The sequence below is a fragment of the Balaenoptera ricei genome, chromosome 1, assembly GCF_028023285.1.
Source record: "Balaenoptera ricei isolate mBalRic1 chromosome 1, mBalRic1.hap2, whole genome shotgun sequence".
Taxonomy (NCBI): Eukaryota; Metazoa; Chordata; class Mammalia; order Artiodactyla; family Balaenopteridae; genus Balaenoptera; species Balaenoptera ricei.
Genome location: NC_082639.1, coordinates 193,313,772 through 193,329,584, shown reverse-complemented (window position 1 = coordinate 193,329,584; position 15,813 = coordinate 193,313,772). Strand labels below are relative to the sequence as shown.

Genomic DNA, 15,813 nt, shown 5'->3' with positions numbered 1-15,813 from the left:
GCCTTTGACTGAATATCTGATAGGTTTGTTTCAGGCATGGCAGGCAGGCAGGCTTTCTTAATCCGAGTTTTAATTGACAGATGCTTGCCCGGCCACTGCTTGATGTCAGTCACTGAAAGGTAGGTTTGACACTCTCTTGAGAGAAATTCTGTATAGGCAGGCACTTAGTAATGAAGAAGTAGTTATTGAAATGGGCTTTTCTTAGTGACTGGTGAGTTAGTGGAAAAGGCAGCACAATGTAATGGAAAGTAGATGGAGTTGTAAAAATACAGATCTGAATCTGAATCCTGGCTCAACCACTAACTAGTTGTATGACCTTAGAGATACTTCTTGACTTCTTTTAACGTCAGTTTTCTTGTCTTTGAAACAGATTGGTTGCAAAGGATTATATGATTGATACAATAACAATTGATGGAAAGCATTTAGCGCAATACCTTCCGCAGAATAGCTCATTAATTGATAGCTAGTGTTTTAGAAAATTCTCAGTCTTTGAAACCAGGAAGCTAGAGAGGCTAGTAATCTTAGATCATGGAGGGATAATCTGTAACGTGGACGGGTTGCTGTTGGTGAACGGTCAGTGTCTTATGGTCAAGATCAAGAGGAATTTGCTTTCACCAACATATGCTATGTCTTAGTCATAAGAAGAGCATATCTTCGGCTCCCATTTTGAAAGCATACAGACCTGAGCAACATCTGGTATCATATCTTGTGCTTGTATCTTGGAATTTGAATGGTGTGAGAGTTGCACGTCATCATAAAGTAGTCAGCACGGAGCTCCTGAACGTAGTAACTCTGGGTGCTGCTGCGCTGAAGCGAGCAGAGAACTGTCCGGGTCCGGGTGTGCCTCAGCAGCAGGAGGGATGAGTACGGGAGGGAGCTGACGGGAGCAGAGCAGAGGGAGTGCTGACCTGGACTGCCTCCTACAGAGAAGGACGGGAAAAGCAGCCTCAAGCAAGAACCTGCTGAGAGGAAGGAGAGTATTACAGAGAGTGAGAAGGAGAAACCCCGGAGTCGAGCGAAAAAAACCACCAGTGCTGTGAGTCGACATCTTTAAAAACTTTTACAGCCCAGTTTATACTTAGTGCCTTACCTGGGACTGCTGGTTCAGTGTCTCACAATGAAAAGACCTTTAGAGGTGGTTTGTAGTATCAGTTTATAAACAGGGAAACACGGATGCGTCATGAAATCAGTAGTAACAGCTGGGGGCGTTGACAGCCATTTTTCTGGAGGACGTTCAGTTTAGCACTGAATAATGGTGAGCTCGATCCTATGGAGAATTGTCGATAAGTGACTAGCCCACTTCCAAGCGAGCTGAAGGTAGATCAGAAATCAAGATGATGTTTTCCAACTTGACAGCAAGGAAGGATAAGGGAAGGAGTGCGCAGATAGGAGGGAGGCTAGGGCCTCGCAGGGTCAGAGGCCTGGGGAGCTGTTCACTCAGGTGGAAACAAAAAGCCAAGCTCTCCTCAGCCCCCTTTTGAGCCCCTGGGAGCAGCTTGACGACAGTGCTTTTGATCTTGGAATTGGAAGTTATTCCGATTAAATGTTCTGTTCATAACTATCATCTCCCTCTGCCCCAGCACAGAAACAAACAAAGCAGTCAGAAAACTAGCAGAGCCCAGGTTTCTATTTGCTACAACAAAAAAGTCTGCTCCGGCTGCCATAATGAAGTATCACAGACCGAGTGGCTCAAACAAGCAAAGTTTATTTTCCCACGGTTCCGGAGGCTACAAGTCTGAGATCAAGGTGTTTGCAGACTTGGTTTTTTCCTGAGGCCTCTGTCCTTGGCTTGTAGACGGTCATGTCCCTGTGTCCTCATGGTTTTCCTCTGTGTGTGTCTGTGTCCTAGTCTCTTCTTACAAGGACACCAGTCATACCGGATTAGGGCCCAACCATATGACCTTTTTAACGACCTCTTTAAGACCCTGTCTCCAAATACAGTCACATTCTGAGGTATTGGGGGTTAGGACTTCAACATAGGAATTTTGGGGAAACATGATACGACCCATAGTAGGTAATGACTGTGTAGTTTTATTACTGTGTATTTGGGGGAACTTCTTAACTATGACTAATTAGAATGTAAACTGTTTCAGTTTTGTAAAAACTGTAAAAACTTTTGCCTTTTAACATGGCAGAACTGAACTTTTTCTTTTTAAGTTCTGTTTTTGGTTAGGTGGATAATTTATTGCCTAACATGTTATTCTTCTAGAAGACTATGTTTCTGTAAGCTGCTAAAAGCTGGATATTTAAGTAACAAACTTTAATTAAAACACACAATTGAGAAATCTTGGCGATTACTCTTCAGAGTTGGGAATGCATGAGATATTATGAAATATCTCATAACAGAAGGTGAAGCATTTTTATTTAAAATGTCCCCTTATAGAGGGTGAAACATTTTCACTTGCAGCATGTTGGAGAGACTAGATTATGCCTCAGATCCATTTCATTCCTAGAGTTTCACAGAATCAAACAGCAGCTCATGCCCCTGTGTTCTGTGCCCATTTTCATGCTGCAGGTTGACCTGTATGTCTGCCTCTTGTGTGGCAGTGGCAACGATGAGGACCGGCTTCTCTTGTGTGATGGGTGTGATGACAGTTACCACACCTTCTGCCTGATCCCGCCGCTCCATGATGTTCCCAAGGGAGACTGGAGGTGTCCTAAGTGTTTGGCTCAGGTCAGAATTAATAGCAGAGGTGGCATTAGAAAACTTCCTTAAGAAGGTTTTTTCTTCACCTTCCGGTTTTAGATTTGGCAATTGATAATAAGGAGTCTCCTGACAAAAATTGGGGTGGGCCTGAATAGGAAAGAGGTCTTGGAAGTGAGCTGCACAGCTATGCAGCAAGCTGAGAGTCAGAAAAACATTTTAATAACTACACTTTTTAAAATTTCATTTAAAAAAAGCATGCTCTTTGCAAAAATTCTTAGGCACTGAACAACTTAAAAAATAGGTAATTTCATAGTCCATAGATAATCACTTGTTAATATTTCGATATATATTCAGACAAATGGAAATTACACAAATGGAATTACACTACACAAGTAATTTTAGTAAACATATATATATGATTTCTCATATATATGTGAACCATAAGTAAATATACATATAAATAAATATCTTTCCTCTTTCTTTCTTTGTGTTTTGACAGGAGTGCAGTAAGCCACAGGAAGCATTTGGCTTTGAACAGGCAGCCAGGGACTATACCCTCCGTACTTTCGGGGAAATGGCGGATGCGTTCAAATCTGATTACTTCAACATGCCAGTCCATGTATGTACATACATAACTGCTTCGATTTAGGATTTTAATAACTTTGGGAAAAGGTATATCTGAAGATGTTTGAGTTGGCCCTTATCCCTGATAGTCAGCCATTGTCTTGCACAGTGAAACCTTTAATTTGTTCGGTAGTATTAACATTCCACAGTACTTCAAAATGCATTCTAATTTTTCATTTGATTTCTCTAAAGATAGGCTTTTTGAGACAAATCATATAGTGACAGTAACAGAATACCAATGAAAGGAAATCACCAGCAGTTCTTTCAGCTCAACAAATAAAATTCAAAGAAAACTTTGCAAAATTTATTGAATGACTCCTGTGTGCCAGTCCATGTGCTGTGCCCTGGGGGCACGTTTACCTCTTGTTATGTTGTCATAAGGTAGCACTGTAAACTTTAGGATTTTATATTTATTTATTTATTTGGCTTCGTTGGGTCTTAGTTGCGGTGCACAGGCTCTTTGGAGCACGGAGCTCTCTCTAGTTGTGGCATGCGGGCTTAGTTGCTCTGCGGCATGTGGGATTTTAGTTCCCCGACCAGGGATCAAACCCACGTCCCCTGCATTGGAAGGCAGATTCTTAACCACTGGACCGCTAGGGAAGTCCCTAAACGTTAGTATTTTAAATTCTCCTTTATTCCCTTAGAAGCATAAGCATGCTTCATTCAGCATTTACTATTCCATCAAATGAGTACACCAAAATGAATGGTTTCCTACCATACTTCTGGATATTTAAGCTGTTTTTCTCACTACCAACAAAGTGCTATAGCAAACATTGTATGCATCTCCTTTTTGGGAGGGCAGGGGCTGTGTTGGGTCTTCATTGCTGCATGTGAGCTTTCTGCAGTTCCGGTGAGCAGGCACTATTCTTTGTTACGGTGCGTGGGCTTCGCATTGTGGTGGCTTCTCTTGTTGAGGAGCACGGGCTCTAGGCTTCAGTAGTTGCGGCACGTGGGCCCTAGGGCACACGGGCTATAGTAGTTGTAACGTGAGGGCTCTAGAGCGCAGGCTCAGTAGTTGTGGCGCATGGGCTTAGTTGCTCCACAGCATGTGGGATCTTCCCCGACCAGGGATCCGGGAACCAGTCGGGATCTGGTTGTTGAGCCCACCCGTGTCCCCTGCATTGGCAGGTGGATTCTTAACCACTGTACCACCAGGGAAGTCCTGTATGCGTCTGTTTAATTGGATTATTTTCTTAATATTTATCCACTTTTTTCCCATCTAATAGCTGTATCATTTACGGGACCATAGCAGTGTATGAGTGAACCTTCTTCGCCTAACATCACTAACATTAACTGTTAAGTTACTTAAAATGTCCCCTTATTTAACAGGCTTATAAATTCAAGTAATATTCCTTTTGAATTTTCAGTTCTTTTGACCTCTCCTACATTACATATTATGTCCCCATATGTTCGCTTAACCAGTCCTGGTGCCTCTTGTATTTGTGGTTGGCTTTTTGCACTTTGAGGGGCAGGCCTCTGGCCTCATATCAGATTAGTGCAGATCCTAAGCACTCAGCCTGGCCAGCCCTTTACACTCAGGCCTGCAGCCGCAGAGTTGCTGCACCCTGCCTTTTCCTCGTGGCTGCCCACATTACTCTCCGCCAGGTCTAGTGGAAAGAGTGAGAGGGTGGACTCAGGTGATGTGTTTGAACGCATTTCAGAGAATGAAGCATCGTTCAAATACAGCTAACTACTGTTACTAAACAGAAGTCAACCAGGTTGTATATTAGATTTCTCAAAACAGAAAAACACCTCCAGTTCTTAAATCTTAGCACTTTGCTTTCCTTGACTCCTTTTACAGTAGTGGCCAGGTTGTTGATAGAGGAACATGAATTCTTAGTCAGCTCTTGGTTATAAAATTCCTTTTAGAAAATGATGTTCATGTCTGAGCTGTCGGGGGCCAGTTGAGGAACATTTGGGACGTTATGGACACAGTTTTTCCTCAGGTTGCTATCCTGTGATTCCTGTCACTTAGCCTGTCTAGTCACATTGGTCACGGGCAGTTTGTGAGTGTCTGCGGAGATTCACTCTCTTTACTTCCTTGTTTTGTATACAGATGGTTCCCACAGAACTGGTTGAGAAAGAATTTTGGCGACTGGTGAGCACCATCGAAGAGGATGTTACCGTGGAATATGGAGCTGATATTGCCTCAAAGGAGTTCGGCAGTGGCTTCCCGGTCCGAGACGGGAAAGTGAAGCTCTCGCCTGAGGAGGAGGTAGGCGTGACTGTGAGCTCGTGGACTTGCGGGGGCGCTGGGGGGATGGGTGGGGGGCGCCTTTAGAGCCAGCCCACCATTGATCCAGAGGTCATCACGCTGGGCTAGTAGCAGCTGTGCTACAACACAACACGTATGTTGCTTGGAACTTGAGATAGTCATGGAAATTGGTTGGTTGGCTTGAAGTAATTTATGATACTTTAGAAAATCCTTAATTACCAGATTTTTAATGATTTCAAGAATAGTAGAAAGAACCCATAGAAGAATTCTAGTCCCAACTAAGATGATATGGGAGAATCACTTACCTCCCTTTGACTTCAGATTCTGTAACTTTGGTTTCTCGTTCTGAAGAAAATCTGAGGGATTGGAACCAGATACACATAATATAGACACACACACACAAGTCCATTTATATAAAGCGCAGAGCTGGGCAGAAGTAATCTATGGGCACCCAGGAGGTAAGCATAGTGGCTCCCCACCCCCCCCAAATTCTTTTTATTTTGAAGGAGACTTTTCAGCCAGCTTTTTGAAACCAGCAAGAGTTCCAAAATGCTGGCATGATAGAGAATTTAAGTATAAAGTATAAACCTTTATACTTTATCTCCTTATTTTTAGGAATATCTTGACAGTGGCTGGAATTTGAACAACATGCCAGTGATGGAGCAGTCTGTCCTCGCTCACATCACCGCTGACATATGCGGCATGAAGCTTCCTTGGTTGTACGTGGGAATGTGCTTTTCTTCCTTCTGTTGGCATATTGAAGACCACTGGAGCTATTCCATTAACTACCTGCACTGGTAAGGGGTTCCAGAGCCCCTACAGATGGTATGCACACTGAGTTGGAAAACTTACCCGCCTCTTAGTTGTGACACATCTCTTAACTGAGTCTGAAGAGTGATGAGGTTTTTTTTCCTTAAGTTTTTTTTTTTTTTTTTTTTTTTAAACTACTATTGGACAGGCATCCTAACAATTTAAGACAAAGGTTCTTAAGAATCCGTAGGAAATCCATGAAGCCCTGCACTTGCACATGAGTTTTCAAGTATAACAGGCTTCTGGGGAGAAGACAGACAGCTTTTCTCTAATTGTCAGAGAAGTCTTTACTCGCAGAAAGGTTAGAAAGCACCGAGTTGCTTTTACTGTGGAAACCCCTTCCCGTTCTGTGGGCCCGGCGGCCGGCCCAGATAGCCCTTTGGGCAAGGAGAGGGGTGTGGGCCGTGTGGGTCCTCCAGGACCTTGGGACTGACCGCTCCTTACGGCCTGCCGAGTTCTGGCATCACTCTGCATGGTAGGTAGAGTGCGCCCCATCTGCGCGTGTCTGTGTGTGTGTGTGTGGTGGGCTGGGGCGGATATTTGGGCTTTTTAACTTTTATTTCACATCTGTTTCCCTCCCCTCCCCTCCATTTCCCTTGCTTTCTGAGTACAAAAATATTTGAAGATCTGTAACTCACTTAAATTCCCACACAAGGAATTTGAGGATGTACCACAAGAAAGAGGGAGTTGGCCTTTTACGTGCAGAGTGTCAGTCCTGCTTCCCCAGGCAATTGCTCCCAGCTGTGAAATGATGTTTACCATACCTCACAGGGATGTTACAGATTAATTGGTTGACAGTTAAACGTGCTTTGAAGAAGAGCTCTTTAGAAATGCTAATCGCCTTACTTAGAGTTTGGTTTAACTCGCTGTCAGGGCGGAGAGTTGCCATCCCTTGCTAGTTGCTGTAGGAAATTGTGGTGACCACATACCCTGTAGCTAACATAATACCTTATATTCTTAGAAATGCTAGATATTTACATTTTCTGAAGGGTCAGGTAAAATGGGAGGGAAGAGAGGGACCTCAGATGGGAAGTCTCATGTTTAAACTTTATCCTTGAAGAGGGAAAATGCATTACATATGTTCAGATCATATTTCTGGTGATATTTCTTCAGTTTGAACATTGCCTTACAAAGCAGGATCTAAAAAATAGGAGCTGGTTAACCATCTTGTTTGCATTGGTGTTGTATGAGTTGAAGAAGCTACTGAAATTTCATGTAAATTTTGAGATTGATCTGCTTTTACAATCTGTTTTAGGGGTGAGCCAAAGACCTGGTATGGAGTCCCAGGGTACGCCGCCGAGCAGCTGGAGACTGTGATGAAAAGGCTGGCCCCGGAGCTCTTCATCTCCCAGCCCGACCTCCTCCACCAGCTCGTCACCATCATGAACCCCAATACCCTGATGACTCACGAAGTGCCTGTATGTTTTGAGTCAATCCTCCTGCCACCCAGGCTTAACTCCCCACTTCTCTTTTTCCCTGTTGCTCACGTCTTTATGAAGCTGATTTGGTTGTATAGAAACAGCTGTGTGGTGTAATTTAGTACAGTATTGCATTAAGCCAGTGGGACTGGATCCTCAGACACCATAAAAAGCTGACTTGTCGCAGCTGATGGCTAGATTTCTGAGCAGCCTTACTTTGCAGTAGTAACTGTGCGGCTGTCTCTTCCTTTCCTTTCTGGTGTTCAGTTCAGAGTACATTCACAGGTTGTACACCATCACCATTCCTGCCTTCTAAACTATAACTTTTGTTTATAACTTCAGTCCTTCAGCACAGCAAAACAAAAACTGTAAAAAAATAAGTGTTGTTAGTATAAATTAGTTTACTCTGAAAATGGCTAGGTTCTGTTATTGATATAATTAGATCTAAACTCTTGTGTCAGAATCCTTCATACTCCATCCCTACTTTAGAAAATAACTCACTGAATTTACATGGTGACATGCTTGGTGGATCTTACATTCTCCCCGCTGCCCCTAATTAAGCTTAAGAGAAAATTTATTTCAGTGTCTTGAGCATGGATTTCAGGGTCCCCACTCTAGACTGAAAGATGCTATTGGTACTTCTTCCTCTGAGGTTTTTCTACGAAGTGGCACTTATTTTTGCTTAGTGGCTTCCTTTCGGAGGAAACTCTGAAGGCATTTTGGGAGGCCAGATTGAGATGTATGAAGTTGAAGAATCCATCTTATTTAGCTCAACCAAATGTAAATGATACATTTACAATGTTAAGAGGAATTCTTGATCTTGTGACCTTCATTTTATGCCTATGGGTTCATAGGCCAGTAAATGGGGGCAGATGGAAAGGAATTTTCTTTGAGGGATCATAAAATATTCATGGGCCAAAGCTTAGAAAATAAGGACCAATAGTCATCAAAATACCACCATCTCCTCGTTGTTGGCATTTTCCATCTTGACCCCCCTACCCCCGCCCCATGTTGATCGGTCTTTCTGATTTGTTATGAGTTGCTGGCTTTAGAAGAGACCTCTGGCCCTGTTCTTTAATAGTTGAGCAAACCACGTGGGGCTAGACTCTGCACCTAGAGAGGTAGGTGAATGAACTCGTGCATTCGGGGACTCACAGTGTAAGGGAAAGACAGCATTTACACAGATCACGGAAGAGTGGTGTGGTTTGACAGTGGTGTTGACTCGGGGGCTGAGCCATTAACTCTGAAAGGGCTGGAAAGGGCTCCGCCGTGGGGCTCTGAAGGGGAGTGCATGTGGCAGAGAGTTGAGGAGGAGGAGGCCGTCCCGGTGGAGGGCTGTGCTCCTGCGGTGGTGGCCGGCTGCAGACTTGGCCTGTCAGAGCCCGGAAGGGCATGTTCCAGCACAGGGCTGGGCCTCAGCCCGAGTTGCGTGTCCTTGTGGCCTGGGTGCTGCTTGAGAATTGGAATTTCCAACAAGTTCCCAGTTGCTGTTGCTGCTTTTGGTCTGGGAACTACATTTTGGAGAACCGCTGGTGGAGAGAGATGTATTGAAAAGACATCTAATACTATTACTATTATGTAGTAGTTCGTTCAGTCTGAGGATTTTGTGCCTAGAGCAATATAGGTGTTTTTGGGTAGAGGGAAAAGGGGAATTGTTGGTGGGAGATAAGTTTGAGGCCCAAATCAAGAAGATCTCTGTGTGGAATGAGATCCTTGAAATAGAGTGGAATTTCTTCAGTTGGTGGTAGGAGATCCTATTTCGGTATGATAATATTTGGAAAGATGTGTCCTGATCCTGGATGTAGCCAGATTTTTGTGGTGTAAGCTGTTTTCTCTTGAGATACTTATCAACCTGGCAGTCTGGGGAACTACTCCATCTTGTGGCAGAAATGAATATCTTTAGGTAATATTCAGCCATACTTTTTTCCCTACCCTTTCTGGAGAATCATCTGATAGTCTATGTCTAGATTGTCTTTCGTGAGGATGTCACTGAAAATCTCCAATTTCTGTCTCCTTAGGTTTACCGAACTAATCAGTGTGCTGGGGAGTTTGTGATCACATTTCCAAGAGCCTACCACAGCGGTTTCAATCAAGGTTTTAATTTCGCTGAGGCTGTTAACTTCTGCACTGTCGACTGGGTGTGTAATTATGACCTAGCAAGCCTTTTCACATTTACCGTTTTTCCTGCAGAAATGGTATAGAATGCTTAGAAGCTGTCATGTGTCTAGTTGCTTAAACCAGTTGCTGCCGAAATGGCAGGTCAGCCAGCTGTGTACCTTCCCAGTAGGAGAGGCCCTGGCCCTGCAGTGTCAGCCAAGACCTGGTGAAGAGTCTGCTGAGTGACGTTTTGGCTGAAGCTTAGTATCTCATTGCAAACTGATAACAAACAGTTCCAGTCTTAAGACTGTACTTTACGCAGCACTGGCTTAAATTATCCAAACACAGTAATTTTAAATGACATTTGATTTCAGGTGATTGTAAAGTGGAGTTTTTATATTAGTATTAATACTTATCATTTGCCTAAAAAGAGCTACCTAGTTTAAGTGGGTGTGGTGTTAAATCTAATAAATTACAACCTTCAGTGCTTTTTTTTTTTTTTTTTTTTTTTTTAACACTGGGTTGGCCAAAAAGTTCCTTCAGGTTTTTCTGTAACATGTCATGGAAAAACCCACATGAACTTTTTGGCCAACCCAAAATAGTTGGCCCAATAAAATAGTACCCAGTAGTAATACCTACATCTATAATTATTTTCTGTTCTATAGTTTTTAGAGCATTATTGTTCCCTGAAGTAGATTAACCACACCAGTTCCACACAGTTGTTTCAGGAAATGTGTAAATTCTTATTTCCAATTAGATTCTACATTGTTGTAGACATTACTGCATTATTAATACGTTGGGTTTTTAAACCAGTTTTTAATTAATGTACCTAATTTGCCAGATCCTTGAGATGCAAAGATTTTAAAAGGTCCAAGGCTTGTTAGAGTCTAGTTTTAGGATTGATATATGATATCAGTATATGACCCAAGATGTGATATTTGGTCATTGATAATAAAGGTCAGGAGTCTTTGGAAACAGGAAGGAGAGAGATGAACGTCACGTGTCCTCCCTGTCTTTTGGCGCAGCTGCCCTTAGGCCGACAGTGTGTGGAGCATTACCGCCTGCTGCACCGCTACTGCGTATTTTCCCACGACGAGATGATTTGCAAGATGGCCTCCAAGGCGGACGTACTAGACGTTGTAGTGGCATCAACTGTTCAGAAAGACATGGCCATTATGATTGAGGACGAGAAGGCTCTAAGGGAAACTGTTCGTAAATTGGTAAGGTTGCTGGAACCCCAACTGCATGTCATTGGGTGTTACTTAGTAAGTTCTTATGCACTTTGATAGCATTTTAAGGAAACTTTTCCTTAGTCTAATTTCCTTTAAGACCATTCTCATAGATGTATTACTGACGTCTCATTGTGCTTTTACTTTTCATTTCTCTAATGGCTAATGATACATTGAACATCTTATCATGTATTTATTTGCTACCTGCATATGTATCTCTTTGGTGAAGTGTCTTCTCACATGTCTTGCTCTACCCCTTTTTCATTGGATTGTTGGGAGACTTCTCTTTATTCTAGACACCAGTCCTTTATCAGATAAGTGTTCTGCAAGTATTTTCTTCCAGCTAGTGGCTTGTCTTTTCATTCTCTTAGCAGTGTCTTTCAAAGAGCAGAAGTTTTTCATTTTGATGAAGTTCAGTTTATCAGTTTTTTCTTTTATGGATCTTTTTTGGTGTGTCCTTCCTAAGAAATCTTTGCCTAACCAAAGTCACAAAGGTTTTCTCATGTGTAGTCATCTAGATTTTCTAGTTTTAGGTTTTACATTTAAGTCTTTAATCCTCTTAAGTAATTTTTGTTCATGGCAAGGTGTGGGTTGAGATCATTGTTTTTGCATATGGCTGACTAACTGTTCCAGCACCATTTCTTGAAAAGACTCCTTTTTCCTTTGAATTACCCTGGCACCTTTGTTGAAAATTAATTCACACATGTGTGGAGCTACTTCTGGACTCTGTTCTAGTCTGTTAGTCTATGCATTTATCCCCTTGCTAATACCATATGGTCTTGATTACTGTAACTTTCTAATAAGTCTTGAAATGAGGTGGTGTGAGTCCTCCCACTTTGTTCCTTTTAAAAATTGTTTTGCCTATTTTAGTTCCTTTGCTTTTCCATATAAAGTTTAGAATCAGCTTACTGATTTCTACCAAAAAGCCTGTTGGCATTTTGATTGGAACTGCATTAAACCTATGGATAGTCTGGGGGAGAATTGACATCTTAACAATACTGAGTCTTCCAATCCATGAACATAGTCTATCCCCTCATTTATTTAGGTGTTCTTGATTTCTTTCAGTATTTTGTAGACTGCAGCACACAGATTTTACACATATTTTCTTGGGTTTATAATTAGGTATTTCTTTTTTTTTGGTACTATTATGAATGGTACTTCAAAATTTTTTTCGATTTCCAATTGTTTATTGCTAGTATTTAAAAATACAGTTGACTTTCCAAAATTGACTCTGTATCCTACCTCCTTGCTAAACCCAGTAGTTCTAGTAGTTTTTTGTAGATTCTTTTGGGACAGTCATATCCACAAATAGTCACATTGATTTTTTTTTTTTTTTTTCTTTTATGTGCCTCTTTAGAATGTTGGCTCCCTGGAGCTCACCTTGAACCAACAGCAGTTTACTCACCTTCCCCTGATATTGTAGAATTAGGAAAACAATGCCCAGAGGGTTTAAGTGTCTTACGAAGGTCTTTGGAACTTTGAGCACGCATAATTTTTTTCCAGATGTAGAAATTTACAAATTAAAATTGGGTGAACTAATATGATTCATTCTCAACCAAAATCCATGGAGTTGATCCTTAATCTTACTTTAAACAAAATTTTAGCCATCTCCATCACAAAGTCCTTTTTAACGATTAATTCCAGATTAAAACCAAAATTCTTTTGTTAGATTTTCCGTACTTTCCTGATTAGCAGGAAGTGAAATGGTCAAAAGGTTGAAATACAGAATAAAAGAGTAAAACAAAGGAGCCTTGATGGTTTATAAACTGACTTAATCAGACTCTGGCATTCTCAAGGTTAGATTTGGATCCAGTTCCGGATAAGGAGAGAAAGTGGTACAAGTTTGATTTTTCCATAACAAACGGTATATCCTAGAAGGGCTAGATGTCAGATGGTACAAACTACAGTAGAAACTTCCTGGTTCAAGACCTCATTTATCTTGACAGTATCAATTGGGAAATGCCTTGTTACGATTACAGTCTCTGTTGCACAGATTGTCGAACCTTTTCCAAGAACTTTCCATATAAGAGGCTAATTAGACCACTCAGCATCTTCACATTGACAATTCCTGTATGATAGTCTTTTTCACCTGCCCCATCTTCTTTCCTTTCATTTATATTTGTTATTTTTGTGGATTCTCCAGCAACATTACTCTGAAGCCCTGTATAGCATTTCCTCTGTAGTAGAAAGTATATGCATTTCTTTTGCTCTTATCTAGACCCAAAACATGGACAAAGCCAATTTGGAGTAGAATAAACAGCTAATCTCTGTAGTTTTGTGGACCTGTTAATAACTGTTCTCATACTCAGATCAAAATGGCCAAACATAAGGACCTACCGTGTCCAGAAGAGGTTCTCCCTAGATGGGTGAAATAGATTAACTTGCCCACATTTGCTAGGTCCACACACATTTTTAAAAATTTACTTATTTATTTTTGGCTGTGTTGAGTCTTCGTTGCTGTGCGCGGGCTTTTCTCTAGTTGCGGCGAGCGGGGGCTACTCTTCGTTGTGGTGCGTGTACTTCTCATTGCGGTGGCTTCTCTTGTTGTGGAGCACCGGCTCTAGGCACGCGGGCTTTAGTAGTTGTGGCTCGCAGGCTCAGTAGTTGTGGCTCCCGGACTTAGTTGCTCCGCGACATGTGGGATCTTCCCGGACCAGGGACAAACCCGTGTCCCCCTGCATTGGCAGGTGGATTCTTAACCACTGCACCACACGGGAATTCCCCCACACATTTTTAATCATGCACTCTCTACTCTCTACTTTGGTTAGGCTCTTTTTTTTTTTTTTTTTTAATTTAAACTCAACTATTACATGTTTGTCTTGGGGGCTGATGGATTGTATTATCCTTTGGAGATCTCTAAAGTACACACTTTATTCTAGGGAGTAATTGATTCAGAAAGAATGGATTTTGAGCTGTTGCCAGATGATGAGCGTCAGTGTGTAAAATGCAAAACCACATGCTTCATGTCTGCCATCTCCTGTTCTTGTAAACCTGGCCTGCTTGTTTGCCTGCATCATGTAAAGGAATTATGTTCCTGTCCTCCTTATAAATATAAACTGCGGTGAGTAGGAAGAATGATTTTTTTCTATGGAAAACACTTAGTCCTTAGTATAAAACATCTGATTTCCTCCAAACCCACATATCTCAGAGCTAAGCCTGCTATTCTGTTTCCAGGTATAGATACACTCTGGATGATCTCTACCCCATGATGAATGCACTGAAGCTTCGAGCAGAATCTTACAACGAATGGGCCTTGAATGTGAATGAAGCTTTGGAGGCGAAGATTAATAAGAAGAAAAGTACGTGGTATATAGAAAGTGTGACTTGGTGATTGGCAAATTGGGACGGATTGTAACATAGCCAACTTAAAGTTATCAGCAAATGGATTACTTGAAGCAGCCTGACTTAGCCCATCTGTCCAGCCAGATTTGGAGCTTTAGCAGAGGTTTTAAAGCCAAGAGTGAATGAGGCAGATGTCCTTACATCAAAGTGAAGTCTTGATATATGAGTTGTGCAGGATCATGTATTTAACAAGCATCATATTGTTACAAAATAACCTTTACACCTCTTTGTCTCAGAAATAAAAGTATTTCACATTTTATATGGACCTTTAGAAAAGGTTTTTGTTTGTTTTGCTTGTTGTTTTTGAGCTAGATCTCAGGACAAAGACAGCATATCGTTAAATTAAGAGTCTGTGAAATGCTGGTTTATTACTTCTTCTAGTCAAGGTCTCTGTCTCTTGTTATTACATTTGAAAGTCACTGCTTCCCTTCGCATCTTTTCTTTGAAAGTGTTTTCATTTGCTTTCCTTTCTGTACCTCAGCAGGTGGCTCTGCCCTCTCCTGTTCAGGGCGGGCGCAGGTCACTGTCTCTGAGCCCACTAGTCCCCTGCCAGGTGCAGAGTAAAATGCAGGAGGAAGAAGTGGTTCCAGCCACAGGAAGAACTGCATTTGCTCTGTTTTGACAAGGCAGGGGTGCTTTGTTTCTTAAACATTTCCACATTGAAGGGCAGCTCTAGGCACTTTTTAAAGCATTCCACTCTCAGGCAAAAAAAAAAAAAAGAACAAATTTATTAAAGAGGTAAAACATTGCAAATATCTATAGGTAAGAACTGATCAAATCGAACCTCCCCCTCTGTATTTCATACCAGTATTTCATACATAATGATCACAGAAGAGGTGATCTTTTCTTTATTCCTAGGCCTTGTCAGCTTTAAGGCTTTGATTGAGGAATCTGAGATGAAGAAATTCCCGGACAACGATCTTTTACGTCACCTCCGCTTAGTGACACAGGACGCGGAGAAATGTGCCTCTGTCGCCCAGCAGCTGCTTAACGGCAAGAGGCAGACGAGGTGGGCACTGTGCACGCCCTGGCTTGGGCTCTTCGGCAGCCTGCTGTGGCTGGTTTTCCCCATGACGTTGGAGTCTGGGGCTGGTGGGATACCTGCTCTCATGCAGTCTCCTTGGGCCTTTGTCTGTCTAGGTATCGATCTGGTGGAGGGAAATCCCACAATCAGTTGACAGTGAATGAGCTCCGACAGTTCGTGAGCCAGCTGCACGCCCTGCCCTGTGTCCTCAGTCAGACGCCACTGCTGAAGGTACCTGGATGGGGAGGTGGGGGTGCCCACCTTCGTGTATTTTGTATACAAGCCCAGTTCACGTGATCAAGTTGTCTTCCCGTGTGGTTAATTTGTACATTTATTTACAAATGCTTTTAGTAACCTGTTGAGTGGTACATGTATATAAAGAGATTGTAACAGGCCTGCAGAGGAGA

General features: G+C 42.1%; 1 protein-coding gene across 2 annotated transcripts in view; it reads left to right on the top strand.

Moving 5' to 3' along the window:
- The window catches only part of KDM5B (lysine demethylase 5B), a 71,976-nt gene that overhangs the window by 40,910 nt on the left and 15,253 nt on the right, over nt 1–15,813 (top strand). For both annotated transcript variants that reach the window (XM_059943580.1, XM_059943589.1), the window contains 12 exons: nt 927–1,036; nt 2,516–2,674; nt 3,147–3,266; nt 5,328–5,486; nt 6,102–6,283; nt 7,552–7,714; nt 9,733–9,852; nt 10,837–11,031; nt 13,920–14,101; nt 14,215–14,339; nt 15,241–15,391; nt 15,523–15,637. In XM_059943580.1, coding sequence (XP_059799563.1) covers nt 927–1,036; nt 2,516–2,674; nt 3,147–3,266; nt 5,328–5,486; nt 6,102–6,283; nt 7,552–7,714; nt 9,733–9,852; nt 10,837–11,031; nt 13,920–14,101; nt 14,215–14,339; nt 15,241–15,391; nt 15,523–15,637 — 1,781 coding nt within the window. The remainder of the gene's footprint in view (nt 1–926; nt 1,037–2,515; nt 2,675–3,146; nt 3,267–5,327; nt 5,487–6,101; nt 6,284–7,551; nt 7,715–9,732; nt 9,853–10,836; nt 11,032–13,919; nt 14,102–14,214; nt 14,340–15,240; nt 15,392–15,522; nt 15,638–15,813) is intronic.